Here is a 17066-nt window from a genome sequence, read left to right on the forward strand (position 1 = left end):
TGTAATAATGGACAAATCTTATGATTTAACAACATTTGTTGGAAAAATCCCATGATACACAAAAATGACCCCAAATCCCCAAATTAAAAGTCTGGTACCTGAAAACCCAAGAGTGAAATGAAAATAAACCCTAATGAACAAGCCCAGTGATAGGAGTACCAGTTAGGAAATAATCACTACATTCACTAAAATAAAACACTGAAGTTAGAACATTAAAAGAAGATATCAGTGCAACTCTCCATATCCTAAATTAAAAATAATCAGTAATTCCATTAACTTTTTGACTCAGCATTTTGGCTGCCAATTCCCACCTGTCCTAGAGACACAGACTAACTTGAACAGAAGAAAGTTTGAGTGACTTTTACTTGCACGGCAGAGTAGGTATTTCTCAATCTTCTTCTGTAATACTGCAGTGTCTTCAGATTTCATGTAAAGCCAAGAATCAGCTTCTGTCTGACTCAGCTATCTCCCTCCCTCCTAACAAAGTCCTGAGTACTGAACAGTGGTACTTTTTTTAGTTTTTCTTTTAATCATATTCTAATTCTAGTACATTTTATGGTTTTTTAAATGTAAGTTATTTATTATTTTTTAAAGATTTATTTATTTATTTGAGAGAGCGAGAATGAGAGAGAGAGAGTACATGAGAGGGGGGAAGGGTAGAAGCAGGCTCCCCGCTGAGCAGGGAGCCCGATGCGGGATTCGATCCCGGAACTCCGGGATCATGACCTGAGCTGAAGGCAGTTGCTTAACCAACTGAGCCACCCAGGCGCCCCTGGTAAGTAGATTTTTTTAAAGATATTTATTTATTTGAGAGAGAGAGAAAGAGAGAGAGAGAGACTACATGGGGGGAGGGACAGAAGGAGAGGGAGAAGCAAGCTCCCTGCATGAGCAGGGAGCCCAACTCAGGCTCAAAGCAGGGCTCGATCCCAGGATCCCAGGATCATGACGTGAGCCAAAGGCAGGCGCTTAACTGACTGAGCCACCCAGGTGCCCCCTAAGTAGGTTCTTAATAACCTTCCTGCTGGCGACTGGTTCACAGATGTGCAGGCACAGCAGATTTGGGCCTACTGCAGGTGCTGAGGAAGGCCCCTAAAAGAGAAGCCTTCATGGACTTTAGAAAGCCATGGGAAGCCAGGCTCCCCCCTCACCAGATAGGAAAAACTGCTTCTTCCAGCTATTCTTACAGTGAGAATGAAACACACTAAAGATGGTATAACTTGAGCCTTTGATGACAACCCTAAGCCACTGAACCAACTAACCCTAAAGCCTGCCCTATCTCTGGACCACTACTTATGCAAGTTAATACATTCGCATATGATTTAAACCATACCATGTCAACTGAAATTTCTGTTACTCTGCTGAAATCGCTCTGATACAGTGTGATGGTTAATTTGATGTGTTACCTTGACTAGGCTATACTGACCAGTGTGAAGGTATTTTTAAATGTGATTAACACTCAAAGGAGTAGACTCTGAGGACAGATTACCTTCAATAATGTGGGTAGGCTTTATCCAATCTGCTGACGACCTCAAGAGAAAAGACTGAGGTCCTTTAAAGAAGAAATTCTGCCTCCAGAATGCCTTTGAACTCAAGACTGCAACACACACTCCTGCCAGAATTTCCAGCTTACTAGCCGCTCTTACAAATTTCAGACTTGCGAGCCTCAACAATTGTATGACCCAATTTCTTAAAATAAATCTACATATGCATATTTTCTGTTGGTTTTTTTTCTGAAGTAATAAACTCAATAGTTTTCCTTGAGCTTATTACATTTTAACAGAACAAAAATTTTTTAGTTTCAATGTGTTAATTGACAATAATAAATTAGGAGGTACAATTTAAATAGTTTTCATATAGGTGTACACCTGTGAGACTGTGGCTACAACTAAGATACCCATCACCTTCAAAAGGTTTCCTTGTGCTCCTGGAGTATACTTTTAATACAAAAAATGGATTAAACTTTATATATTCCTTTGTAAACTTTTTCCAGTTCATAATATATAGAGTGAACAATTTTCCTTATCATTGAACTTTTACACAATTTTAATGGCTAAACAATACTCCACCATAATAATATGCCATAGTTCTGTTCAATAATCCTGTTGTTAGATATTTAAATTATTTCTAACGTTTTAGTATTATAAGCAATACTATGAAGAACATTCTCATAGCTATATTTATATAAAGTCATGATTACTTCCTTCTATGTTTCTAATAATGGAATTGCTAAGGTAAAGGACACATTTCAAGAAATAATTATAATATCGACATTAAATACTTATACAACATTTAATATGTGCCAGGCACCATACCATGCCCTTACTCTATGAAAATTCTACCAATTTTCACTCTCAAGCATTACATGAATTTATCTGATTTCATATACTGACAATTTTTTTAAAAAATCCTTGTCCTTCCCCAAATAAACCTCAACATAATTCCAGTCAAATCTCCACTGTTAAGTTTTCACACTTCATACCTAAATGCATAAAAATAAGCAAGATCTTTTAAGTGGCATTGGGGAGGAAGCCTTTCTCTAACAGAGATTAAAATGTAATATAAGGCTGCAATTATTACAACAATGTATGCTAGCAGGACAGGTAAAAGGATCTGCAGAGAGAGCCCAGAACATGTACAAATTTTATATAGGATAGACATGACAGAATAGCATAAAAAAGACTCAGCTATCTAAATATTTTCAAAAACTACAATATAAATTTTTTAAAAATCAGAAAATAGAACTACCCTACAACCCAGCAATTGCACTACTAGGTTTTTACACGAAGACAAAAATGCTAATTCAAAGGGATACATGCACCCTGATGTTTATAGCAGCATTATCTACAAGAGCCAAATTATGGGAACAGCCCAAGTGTCCATCAACAGATGAATAAAGATGTGTGTGTGTGTGTGTGTGTAATAATACTCAGCCATAAAAAGGAATGAAATCTTGCCATTTGCAACAACACAGATGGAGCTAAAGAGTATTATGCTAAGGGAAATACGTCAGAGAAAGACAAACACCATATGATTTCACTCATATGTGGAATTTAAGAAACGAAACAACTAAGCAAGGAAAAAAAAAAAAAAAAGAGACACAGAGAGAGGCAAACCAAAAAGACTCTAACAGAGAACTGATGGTTACCAGAGGGGAGGGGGTGGGGAATGGGGGAAATAGGTGTTGGGAATTAAGGAGCTCACTTGTTGTGATGTGGAATAGGTACTACAGGGAAGTAAAGTATCACTATATTGTACACTTGAAACTAGTATTGTACTGTATGTTAACTAATTGTAATTTAAAACTTTAAAAATTTAGAAATAAAATTGTTTTAATACCTGAAAATTAATCAATTAAAAAAACTAAAATACATTCTTACAATTTTCCAGAAGGGTTGAGCCTTCCTAAGCATAAGACAGCTCACCTTCCCTCAAAAAAATCCCCCAAACTGACAGATGGGACCAATACAAGTTTCAGAATAACAAAGAATACAGAAAAACAAAGTTAAGGGCAAACAGTGGAAATGGGAAAAATTATCTATATGTGAAACACATAAAACATTTGTATTTCCATAAATCTTTCCAGTTAGTAAGCAAATGCCAAAGAAACAGGCAATTCACAGAAGAAATGGCAAAAACATGAAAAATCTTGAGCCTTTTGGTTTACTGCTCTAATGATGATGATGCCCTAAATAGTGCTCTGCCACTTCCACCCCTCACCACCCCCACTGAGGAATTCAAGTGCAAAATTCTTTCTCTTTATTAATGGCCACAGTATTCTCAATGTCGGATTACCTGCTTCTTCACTTCCCCCTCTTCTCTCCATTTCAAACTGATACCACGGCCTCTGCCTCTGCAATTGGCATCTGTCTTACATGCCCTGTTGCTGAGTTTCATTCTTAAGACTTCCTTTTCTATCTAGGTCTGGGTTTGATCCAACCAAGGAGCTCACTTTTTAACTTCTGGTAGGTTAACTAGTCAATTAGAGCTAGTCATATGTGACAAGTTTTTCACTCTTCTTGACAACTTTTACTATTAATAATTAGAAACTTACTTCTAAGATTCCAGAAAAAAAGTTTCTTTTTCTTAATTTCTGGGTCTGCTCTCCACATAGTAAAATTTCACTAGAGGACTAAAACGAAAATATTTAGTTCTCCCAAACCTCCATCTTCTCCGCTCAATCATAAACAATTATTGTATTACTGATCTATTTCTGCCCTCACAATCAATAGAGTACCAAATTATAATAAATGCAAACTTGACTGTGTGCTTACTGTTTGCAATACTCTTAAGTGCTTCACATGCATTATTTCATATAATGCAACACACCTATGAATTAGGCATTATTACTCCATTTTCTGGATGAGGAAACCAAAAAGTACACAATGATGGAAGAAGCGTGGATTCAAAGTATACTCTTAACCATTACATATATTTCTCATTACTATTACTTTATAACATCTGCCCTAAAAGAACATACTTCTTGTTCAGGAAATATTGCCAAGAGAAAGGCACTCCCCACTTTCCACGCCCATCTACTCCTTCCCAACGTTCCCACAGATTCCTTGTCCCTTAAACTCCACAATCCTTTTGCCATAAATCATTTCCTGATGGGCACCTACACATTCTCATTTCTCTATGTTCTTTAAACTCTAAACTTCAGGGGTGCTTGACTGGCTCAGTCAGTAGGTTCACAACTCCTGATCTCGGGGTTGTGAGTTCAAGCCCCACCTTGGACGTAGAGCTTACTTAATTATAAAAAAAACAACAACAAAGAAATGAAAGTAAACCGTAAATTTCAACACAAGATGCTAACTCTGTATTTTCTTGTGATCCAGAGAAGAGAATCATTCCTAATTAAGATTTTACATTACATGCTATATTTCATTAAATACTTTCCATATCTATTAACTGATTATGCAACATTTACAATCATGAAAGGTTCATTTGGTTATTCTGCAACAGACTATAATCTGTTTTATAAATATTTTCCTCCTCAATTCAACTCAAACATTTACTGAGCACTAACATAAGAAACAGAAGAGCAAGGAAACAAGATGCCTGGATAGTTTTTATATAAATCACTCCAAAGACAAACATTCTTACTATGTTACAACTATATTCAAAATCAATTAAGAAAAACACTAACACTAGAAATTCACTCACTTAAAAAAATGGGCAAAGGACTTAAAAATAGGCAATATACGGATAAAGAAATATAAGTGGCTGGTAAGCACAGGAAGCTCTCCAATCTCTACAGTAATAAAAAAATTATTAAAAAGACAGGATACCATTTTTCACCTATCCAAATTGTCAAAGATCTAACAAAATCATTGCTCCATACTATTTTTTCTGAAAAAAGTAAAAAAATATTTGTGCCTTGGCACTGTATTTAAGGTCAAGCACCGTTTTTCATCCTAAACTACCTTCCCAGCCTCATCTTCTATAATGACCCACCCTATCCACCACACTTATGCCTCTCAATTTACACAGTATTTTCATCAAAAAGAATTTGGGGGAGCTCTTTGAGCTTTTGTCTTAAATAACATCTTTATTGAGATCTAATTCACATACCATACATTCACCCATTTTAAGTATACAATTCAATTGGTTTTAATATATTCACAGACTTGTGCAACCTTCTCAATGAATCACCTCAAAAAGAACCTCATACTCATTAGCAGTCTTCCCTTTTTCAGCCCCTCCCCAAGTCTCTGGCAACCACCACTCTTTTTTCCTACAGATTTGCCTATTCTGGACATTTTATATAAATGGAATAATACAATAGTCTTTTTTTAAAAAAACTAGCTTCTTTCACTGGGCATATTGTTTTTAAGGTTCATCCATGTTATAACATATCAGTTCTTCATTTCTTTTTTTCTTTTAACTCTGAAAAATTGTGGTAAAATATATAAATATCAACCATGGTAACTATTTTTAAGTGTACAGTTCAGTGGCATTAAGTTCATTCACACTGTTGTGCAACCAATCACCACCATCCATTTCCAGAATTCTTTTCATCTTGCAAAACTGAAATTCTGTACCTATTAAACAATAACTGCCCATTCTGCACCCCCACCTCTACTCCCTGGTAACCACCATTCTACTTTCTGTCTCTGTGAATTTGACTAACCTCAGGTACTTCCCATAAGTAAAATCACCCAGTATTTCTCCTTTCATGACTGGCTTATTTTACTTAGCATAATGTCCTCAAGGTCCATCCATGTTGTAGTTGTGTCAGAATTCCCTTCCCTCTTAAGGCTGAATAATACTTCATTGTATGTATATACCACATTTTGCTTATCAATTCATCCATCCGAGGACATATGGCTTGCTTCCACCTTTTGGCTACTGCGAATAATGCTATGACCATAGGTGCAAATCTCTCTTCAAGATGCTGCTTTCAGTTCTTCTGAGTATATAAGCAGAAGTGGAAATGTTGGATCATATGGGAATTCTACTTGTAACTTTTTGGAGGAACCATTGTATCATTTTCCACAGCAATTTTATCATTATTCATTCCCATTGGCAAAGAACAAGGGCTCCAATTTCTCCACATATTTGACATCACTTGTTATTTTCTGTTGATTTTATTTTTGTTCTTTTGATAATAGCCATTTTAATGGGTCTGAAGTGTAACTGTCGTTTTAATTTGCATTTCCCTAATGGTGATGCTGAATGTCTTTTCATATGCTTAAAATCCATTCAAGTCCTTTGCCCTTTTATTTTTGTTGAGTTGTAGTTCTTAGACTGATTATGAAAGCTTATCAGATATGTGATCAGCAAATCTTTTATCTCATGAGTTGCTTTTTTACTCTTTTAAATCCTTTTGATGCATAAAAAATTTTAATTTTGGGGGCGCCTGGCTGGCTTAGTTGGTAGAGCATGTGACTCTTGATCTCAGGGTCATGAGTTTGAGCCTCACGTTATGTTTGGTGTAGAGTTTAAAGTTGTTTTTTTTTTTTTTAATTTTGATGTAATCCAATTTTTTTTTTTTTTTTAGTTTGGGTTTTTTGCCTGTGATTTTGATGTCGTACCCAAGAAATGGCTGCCAAACCCAATGTAGTGAAGTTACCCCCTATGTTTTCTTGTAAGACTATTCTAGTTTTAGCTCATATATTTAGGTCTTTGATCCATTTTGAGGTTTGTTGCTTTTTGTTTTTTTAATATGGTGTTAGGTAAGAGTCCAACTTCATTGTTTCACATATGGATATCCAGTTTCCCCAACACCATTTGTTGAGAAAACTGCCTTTCCCCATTTTAGCACCCTTGTCAAAAATCATTTGACCATATATGCCAGGGTTTATTTCTGAGCTCTCAATTGTTTCACTGGTGTGTATGTCTGTCTTTGTGCCACTACTACAATCTGATAACTGTAGCTATGTAGTAAGTTTTGAAATCAGGAAGTCTGAGATCTCCAATTTGTTCTTTTCCAAGATTGCTTTGGTTATTTGGGGGTCCTTTGAAATTCCATATAAATTTCAGGGTGAATTTTTCCATTTCTGCCACAACCATTGTTGGGATTTTCATTAGAATTGCATTAAATCTTCAGATTACTTTGGGTAGTATTGACATCTTAACAATATTAAGTCTTCTAATCCAAGAACACTGATGTCTTTAATTTATGGTGTCTTTAACCTCTTTTAAGCAATGTTTTGTAATTTTCAATTTACAAGTCCTTCATCTCCTTGGTTAATTTATTCCTAAATATTTTATTCTTTTTGATGTTACTGTAAATGAAATTGTTTTCTTAATGTCCTTTTCAGATTTTTTGCTGTTAGAATACAGCAACTCATGGTTTTTGCACATTGATTTTGTACCCTTCTATTTGCTGAATTCACTTATTAATTCTAACATTTGGCTTGGTAGAATCTTTAGGGCTTTCTACATATAAGACCGTATTGTCTATGAACGAAGATGATTTTATTTCTTCCCTTCCTGTTTTGTCTTTTTTTTTTTTGCTTAATTGGTATGATTAGGACTTCCAGCACTACGCTGAATAAAAGTGACAAAAGTGAATATCCTTGTTTTCTCCCTGGTTTAGAAGAAAAGCTTTCCATCTTTCACCTGTGAGTATTATACTAACTGTGGACTTTTCATATATGGGCCTTTAATATGTTGACACAGTTTCCTTCTATCCCTAGTTTGTTGAGTGTCGTTATGATTAAAGAGTACTGAACTCTGTCAAATGCTTTTTCTGTATCTACTGAGATGACTGTGTGAATTTTTTCCTTCATTCTGTTAATATAATGTGCTACACTGACTGATTTTCATATGCTGAACTATCTTTGCATTCAGGAATAAATCTCAGTTGGTCATAGTGTATAATCCTCTAAATATGCTGCCGAATCAAGTTTGCTACTGTTTTCTGAGGATTTCTGCGTATTCATCAGAAATAATTGGTCTACAGTTTTCTTTTCTTGTCATGTCTTGGCCTGGGTTTGGTGTCAGGGTAATCCTGGCCTTAGAGAATGAGTCTGGAAGTGTTTCTTCATGCTCAATTTTTTGGAAGAGTCTGGAGAGAATTGGTGTTAATTCTTCTTTAAATGACTGGTAGAATTCATCTGTGAAAGCATCTGGTCCTGGGCTTTTTAGGTGCGACTGTTGAAAGTTTTTGTTACAGATTCATTCCCTTACACTTATAGGACTGTTCAGATTTTCTATTTCTTCATAATTCTTGGTAGATTGTACATTTCCATGAATTTTTCCATTTCATCCAGGTTATCAAATTTGTTGATATAAGTTCTTCATTCCCTTTTATGGCATAATAATACTGCACTGTATGGATATACCAGATTTTATTCATTCATCAATTGATAGACATTTGAGTTGTCTGTGTTTTATGGCTATCGGGAATTATCCTGCCATGAACATTAGTATACAAGTTTCTGTGTGGACATATGTTTTTCTTTCTCTTGGATATACCCCAAAAAGTAGAAGTTCTAGATCTCATGATAACTCTATGTTTACTATTTTGGAAAAAAATGCCAGATTGTCTTCCAAGATGTTTATACCATTTTTCAACCAATGTTTGAATCTTTCAATCTCATCTTTCCCAACACTTAATCTACCCTTTTTCTTATGGCCATCCTATAGTGCATATGAAGTGGAATCTCACTGTAATTTTGATTTGCATTTCTTTGATAGCTATGATATTGAACATCTTTTCAGTTGCTTATTAGTCATTTGCTTATCCTCAGATTCAGATCCTTTGTACACTTTTTATTTTTAAAGATTTTATTTATTTATTTGACAAAGAGAGACAGGAAGAGCAGGAACACAAGCAGGGGGAGTGGGAGAGGGAGAAGCAGGCTTCCCGCTGAGCAGGGAGTCCAACGCAGGGCTTGATCCCAGGACCCTGGGATCATGACCTGAGCCAAAGGCAGACACTTAACGACTAAGCCACTCAGGCACCCCCTTTGTACACTTTTTAAATGGTTGTCTTTTTATTTGGTTGTAAGAATTCTTTATATATTCTAGATATAAATTCCTTATCAGATAGATGCTTTACAAATATTTTCTCCCATTCTGTGAATTGTCTTTTCACTTCTTCAGTAATATCCACTAGAGCACAAAAGTTTCTAATTTTGATGAAGTTCAATGTATCTACTTTTTCCTTTATTGCTTCTGCTTTTGGTGTCTTAAGAAGGCTTTAGCTAATCTAAGGTCATGAAGATTTGCTCCTATATTTTCTTCTAAGAGTTTCGAGGTTTTAGCTCTTATATTTAAGTCACTGATCTATTCTGAGTTCATTAATGTGTATGAGGTGACGAAGAGGCCCAATTTCATTCTTTTGCATATGGAGATCCACCTGAGCCAGCACTGATTACTGAAAACACTATTCTTTACATAAATTGTCTTGCTATCTTTATTGAAAATCAACTGACCACCAAAAATGTTACTGTTTTATTTCTAGACTTCCAATTCTATTCTACTGGTCTTACGTTTACCTTAAAGCCATTACTATACAGTCTTGATCACTCTAGTTCTATGGTTAAGATCTGAAATCAGGAAATATGAGTTCTTCTGTTTAAAGGTATTTTTTGACTGTTTTAACTCTATTGCATTTCCATATATATTTTGAAATCAGCTTGTCAGTTTCTGAAAAGAAGCCAGCTGGGATTTTGATAGAAACAAATGAAGATACAGATCAATTTTCTATCTCAGTAATATTAAGTTTCTCGGATCCATGAACAGGGAATGTCTTTCCACTTATGTAGGTCTTCTTTAATTTTTTTCAGCGATGTTTTGTAGTTTTCAAGGTGTAAGACTTTACCTTTTTTGTTGATTTATTCCTAGATATTTTATTCCTTTTAAGGCTATTAGACATTAAACTGTTTTCTTAGTTTCACTTTGGACTCTTCATTGTTAGTGTACAAAACTACAACAGATTTTTGGGTACTGATCTTGTATTCTTCCACTCTGATGAACTCATTTATTAATTCTAAGAGTTTCTTAGTGGATTCTACAGAATTCTCTATAAAGGTGTGTATATACACAGACATGTGCACCACACACACATTAGTTACTTCTTCCTCTCCAATCTGATTATCTTTTATTTAATTTTCTTGCCTAATTGCCCTGGCAATGTTGAACAGAAATGGTGAGAGCAGACATCCTCGTTTTTCATAGATGCCCTTTATCAGGTTGAAACAGTTCCCTTCTATTCCTAGTTTGTTCTATTCCTGCCTTATAAATTGGAACCTTTCTGTAAAACAACTTGGTGATATGTGTCATGAAATTTCAAAGTTCAAATCATTTGACCTAGTATTCCTACTTATATTATTTAAGGGAATAGTCAGATGTGAATAGGAGTTTTATGTACAAAGACATTAGAATGGAAGGAAATCTGGCTCCACTGTCTAACAGAACTGTCTATAACATGCAATGAAAGTGCAGGGGAGCACTATGTGGGAATCACAGATTACAGAAGAGTGACATTGAGACTTTTCCCCTCACCATATACTGACACTTTGCCACAGCCATTTACTATAGAATATGTTTTTCCGGATTTTTTAGGAAAATTCCAAATTAAAATTCCCTCTTCAAACAAATACTAATATTGAAAGCATTATAGCTTAACTTAATTTGAACATAGCAATTATAACCCTGGCTTTTGGCTGTCCAGGATATCATGTTAATTATATAAGTATCAAAATACTATTTTGTTGGAATGATACCAGTATTTGTTTGGGTTTTTTTTAAGTCTGAATACGAAATATTTACATCTTGAGATGGAGATCAATGACTACAGATTTATTTTATACTCCACATAGTTGCAAAGCAAAGTCTTCTCTACCCAGAGAACTATAAACTGCTTTAAATTTTTTTTTTAAGACTTATTTATTTATTTGAGAGAGTGAGCAAGCATGTGAGCATGAGCAGAGGGAGAGAGAGAATCTCAAACAGACTCCCCACTGAGCGTGGATGCCGACATGGGGCTTGATCTCACTATCTCGAGACCATGATGACCTGAGTGGAAATCAAGAGTTGGATGCTCAACTGACTGAGCCACTCAGGCACCCCAAATTCCTTTAAATTCTTTAACTGAGTATGATTACATTCATTCAGAAAGTATCTTCTATAAATTCATAATCCTCAGGGGGAGCAAGAAAATAATAAAAGCAAAGCTTCTACAGCAAAATAATTCACACTCTAGTTCAAATATTTGATGAACAGTGAAATATGAACACTAGAGTACTAAAATTAATACAATTGCATCCCACTCTCTTTCCATACTGGAAGATCAACTAAAAATCTAGTACAGGAATTGTTTCCTTTGAAACAATAGCTCTCCCTTGCTAACAATAAAAAGATTGAAAAACAGACAAAAAGGTTCAAAGATCCCCTCAGTTATTAAAAAGATGGGACTGTCTGAAGATAAAGAATATTAGGAAAAGATTGAGAATTAGTTTAGCCTTCCTCCATTCCCCCAGATTATTTCAGAAAAAGCTGGTTTAGCATCTCTAAGATTTTGCATAAAAATCCACCTTTGACTTATTGATACTACTTAACCCTGTTTTCTTAAGGATGATTTCTTTTTTAAAACAAAATAGTATTTTATTTTCAATTTTTTGTAATTAATTTTTTTTCATTTTTAAGTAGAGCCAAGTTTTTAAAAATTCTTTATGGCGTTACTCTTATATAGCCAAAGACTTGTTATAATAATGCAAATGTTTATATTTTTATATTAGCAATTTTACTTGATATGTGTGTTGTTTATAATTTTCATATTTAAACTGTTTTAAGTATTTGGTTTTACTTTTTTTTAGTTTCATGAATTTTATTTTATTTTTTATAAAGATTTTATTTATTTGACAGAGAGAGACACAGCAAGAGAGGGAATACAAGCAAGGGGAGTGGGGGAGGGAGAAGCAGGCTTCCCGCCGAGCAGGGAGCCTGATGTGGGGCTCAATCCCAGGACCCTGGGACCATGACCTGAGCCGAAGGCAGACACTTAACGACTGACCACCCACACGCCCCTAGTTTCATGAATTTTAATATGAACTATTAAATCAAAGTTCCCATACTGTCTTTCTGCTCCAGGATAGCAATCACAAGTAGTATAATGGCACAGAGCTAGATTAGAACCCAAGGACTTCAAATCTAGTTCCCTTTTCACCAAACCAGGCTGCCTCATCATGGTTCCCATCAAAATTAATAGATTCATTAAAAAAGGATTATGTGTTATCATCTCACACCTATTAGAATGGCTATTATCAAAAAGACAAGAAATGACAAGTGTTGGTGAGGATGTAGAGAACAGGGTACCCTCGTGCACTGTTGGGAGAAATGTAAATTGGTGCAGCCATTATGGAAAACAGTATAGAGGTTCCTCAAAAAATTAGAACTACCATATGATCCAGCAATTCTACTTCCAGTTATTTATCCAAAAGAAATAAAATTCTAACTCAAAAAGATAAATGCACCCACCATGTTCACTGCAGCATTACTCACAATAGCCAAGACATGGAAGCAACCTAAATGTCTGTTGAAAGACGAATGAGTAAAAAAATTGTATTAAAAATATACAATGGAATATTAGTCAGCCATAAAAAAGAAGGAACACTTGCCATTTGCAACAGGATGAATGGACCTTGAGGGTACTGTACTAAATCAAATAGAGAAAGACAAATATCATATGATCTCACTTATATGTAAAATCTAAAACAAAAACAAGAACAAAAAAAAAAAAAACCCTGAACTCATAGATACAGATGTGTATCTACCACCTCTGGTGGTTACCAGAGGCAAAATGGATGAAAGTGGTCAAAAGGTGTAAGTTTCCAATTATAAAATGAGTAAGTCATGAGGATGTATTATAAAGTATGGTGAATATGGTTAAAAATACTGTACTGATACCTGAAAGTTACTAAGAGAGATCTTAAAAGTACTCATCACAAGAAAAAAAATTCTATGTGTACTGATGAACGTTAATTGGATTTATTGCGGTGCTCATTTCACAATATATGTAATATCAAATCGTTATGTTGTTAAACTAATATAATGTTAAGTCAATTATATCTCAATAAATAGTTTTGAAAGAGGATTTTATGTTTTAAATTCCATACTCCCTGACATATTGTACTATATTTAACTAATACCTGGCATCTAAATGTAACTTGTCACACAGTAAACACTTTCTTATTTATCATGATTCCAATAATTACAAACAGGATTATGGTGGGGAAAAAGATGAGGAAGGAAATATATGAAAATCTATGACTTGTAAAATATGGTGCTAGGCACTGTGGGGGAGACAAACAAAAAACAAAGGACTCAAGGGAATTTATAATACAGTAAGGAAAATAAATTTCGGCCATAAATATAACACAAGGAAAACGGAACACTTTTATGTTCAAAGATAACAGTCTTTTAAAAAGTTATTTGAAGTATGGACAGGATATAATAAGTAGAGCTGATTTAACTCATCCAGCAATTAGTTATTCATAGTACCTTCCATGGCCTACCCACTGAGCTAGGTAGGGGTTATAATAATGAATAAACAGCTGTGATTCCCATCCTCACGTGGAGAAACAAATAACAAATCAGTATAATTATTCTGGAAAAAGTTATGAAGAAAAAAATAAGGCTTTTAAATTGCATGTGTCTAGTTTACATAGAGTAGAAAGTGGTCCAGTTAAGCCTCACTGATAAAAAAAGTAACATACAGTCTGAGACCCAGAGGATGAGAAGTCAGCCTTTCAAATGGTGTGTGCGTGTGTGCATGCATGCATGTGTATTGGGGGTAGAGAGGTTTAAGCCCAGGGAAGCAGCATATGTAACAAGACTTTTAAGACAGAGAAGTGCATTGGCATATCTGACAACTCAAAACACCTATATGACTGAAGCTTGGCGAACAATCAGGAAAATGGCAGAGATGGGGTTAAAGAAATAGGCAAGGACATGATCCCAAAGACCAAAGAAGCAGGAGGTCCAGGATATGTTGGAGGAAGAACAAATATATTAATTTGACTATAGAACGAGGTTGATGAAAAACATTACACACAACCCTCATGTGTAAGATCTTAATTTAATCCTTACTACACAATAAGAGAAATAATGTTTCCCTTTAATAGCTGAAGAGGTCACAGGCTCAGAAGGGCTGAAGACCTTGCTAATAAGGTTGCACTGCTCATAAGCAAAGTCACAAATTCCAGACACTGCAACACAAGTCAAACCTTTCTACTACACAATAAGGAACAACAAAAAATAAGGTGAAAAGTACAAACTGGATTAAAAATCAAGCTAAGGAATATGGGCATTATTATGGACAAAAACTAAAGGAAAAGAACCCCAATTAAAAGGATGATTCTAATTATCTTCATAGTACATACAGAATACTGTCAAAAGAAGTTCCTTTCTACAAAATTACCGTATATTATGTCATCCATTTTTTTTTATACTGTTCCTCAGAAGAGTAAGAGGGTGTGTGTGTGCATGTGTGTGTGTAGCTGGGGACAAGAGGGGGCTAAGTACCATGTTCAATCAGAACATACCTATTTTACTCGCTTATCTTAATTTAACTTGAAAAAGAATTTTGCTCTTTGAAAATGACAGATTATAATGGAGTCAACTTTGGTTCCAAAATCTTACTTTGAAGATCCAAAACCTACTAGAAGTAGAGCCTTTCACCACCATATGCCTTATGATAACTACTTTAATAAGTATTCTGATTTCTTTTTAGCTTTTCTGCTAAATCTCAAGCATATGCCACTACAGTTTATTAAAGGCAATTTCAGGTAAGAGTTTCACCTCCACACCTTCAGAAATAATATAAATGTCTACCATAAAGTTTCCTTGTATGTTAAGGCATGATATTAAAAATGCAAGGGAAATACTTTCTATACTACTATAAACTATTTCTCAATAACTAAAAAATGAAGACAAAATATTATGCACTGATGTTCAAAAAACAACTACTACTACTGACAAATATGCTTTTTTGTGCACTAGGTGACTCAAAAATCACTAAAGTAAATAATTCTTCAACTCAACTACATTTAAAATGAGAGTATGACATTAATGGAATAGTTTTATGTACCTAGTAATTACTCTGGTCAATACCTATGACAAAATCTGTAAGTCAGCAACATCATGCATGAGCAGAACTGGCTATGTAAATATGTATACATACCTTTGTCCTTCTTAAAATCCAAAGCATCTTCTTTATCAGTCACTATTTCCTTCATATTGATAATACTCTGATGGGTAAGCTGCCGGAGAATCTTAATTTCTCGAATTGCTGTAATAGGAAAGCCTTCCTTTTCATTATCTAGACGTACTTTCTTTAAGGCTACCATTTCTCCTATAAAAATTAAATAAAATCAAGTTACCAGATGATAATGCCAAATGACATTTTTCTTAATTTTAACTTTATTTTAATTTATAATGTCTGTTTTTACCTCTGGAAATTACAATGTTTATAGTTCAAGAAATTAAGTCTCTGGTTAAATAAAAACTATAAGATATTTATCCAAACTGTGGAATACTATACAACTGTTAAAAAGGATGGGGTAGGCACATAGGTACTATTATTTTATTCTCTCCAAGATATATTAAGTTAAAAAAAAGGTGATGATGAACAGCAGATGTATTACACTACCAATTTTAAAAAGTGAAGGAGCAGAGGATAAATTTACCCAATATGCTTATACATGCATAAAATCTCTGAACAGATGAGAAAATTCTGTACACTGTGCAGGTGTGAAAATAAGCTCGGACATATTAACTTGTCCAAAGGTGCCCAGTTACCTAGCAGTGAAACTGGGATTCAAAAACCTGGTTTAGCTATCTCAGAAGTATGTGCTCTTCCCACTACACTAAATGGCTTCACAATTCAGATATGAGTGAGTTCTGATCAGATAAAATCTAACTATTATATAGAATACACAAACACAAATCCTATTATAAGAAAAAATTCACTATTCTAAAGGTCTGTTCATTCCACTTCTTTGGAGAAAAAAGGAATTCTGTACTTACAAATATTCTAAAAAACAACGTTTATCCTTTTAATTATCAAAACTTACTTGATTGTTTTTGATGGAAGTCTAAAATATAGTATGATTCCTTGTTTAATAAACAGCTTTTAAAAGTTATAATTTAATATTTTTGATAATGCAGAATCATCATTATAAATATTATTACTCCATGCTGTAACTGCCCTCCAGAGTTTTCTTATACAAAATGGCTTCAAATAGCTCTATTTTAATCTACTGGTTTAATTTAACAAGGAATTATAAGTACAGATTAAGCACTGGCTCTATCCATTATTTGGTAAAATACATAGCCTCTGACACAGTCACTTTTAACTCTGCTGCAAAAACTTTTAAAACTTTCTCACAGGTTCCTGATTATGTTCTAAAAGATTAAGCTGCTAAATCTAGCCTCCAAACAAAGGGTACCTTCAACAGAAAAAAGAATAGTTTGGGTAAAAGAAAAAGTGTTACATAAGGCTTAATACAACAAAATTTACTACTAAGACAGTCAAGATACTTCTGTCCTCTGATTACGAACAATGTAAGAATTTATTCACAATTAAAGAAACCTAAATCCCACCATACTACACA

The 17066-nt window shown here is 34.4% G+C and overlaps 1 protein-coding gene across 2 annotated transcripts in view; it reads right to left on the minus strand.

Annotated features, from left to right (window-relative positions):
* CDK13 (cyclin dependent kinase 13) overlaps window positions 1-17066 on the minus strand; it is a 123741-nt gene that overhangs the window by 70182 nt on the left and 36493 nt on the right. For both annotated transcript variants that reach the window (XM_028108897.2, XM_028108898.2), the window contains exon 5: window positions 15635-15805. In XM_028108897.2, the coding sequence (XP_027964698.1) occupies window positions 15635-15805 (171 nt within the window). The remainder of the gene's footprint in view (window positions 1-15634; window positions 15806-17066) is intronic.

This window comes from Eumetopias jubatus, unplaced genomic scaffold (genome assembly GCF_037043125.1).
Source record: "Eumetopias jubatus isolate StellerSeaLion01/CBP00866 unplaced genomic scaffold, mEumJub1_p1.0 scaffold_14, whole genome shotgun sequence".
Classification (NCBI taxonomy): Eukaryota; Metazoa; Chordata; class Mammalia; order Carnivora; family Otariidae; genus Eumetopias; species Eumetopias jubatus.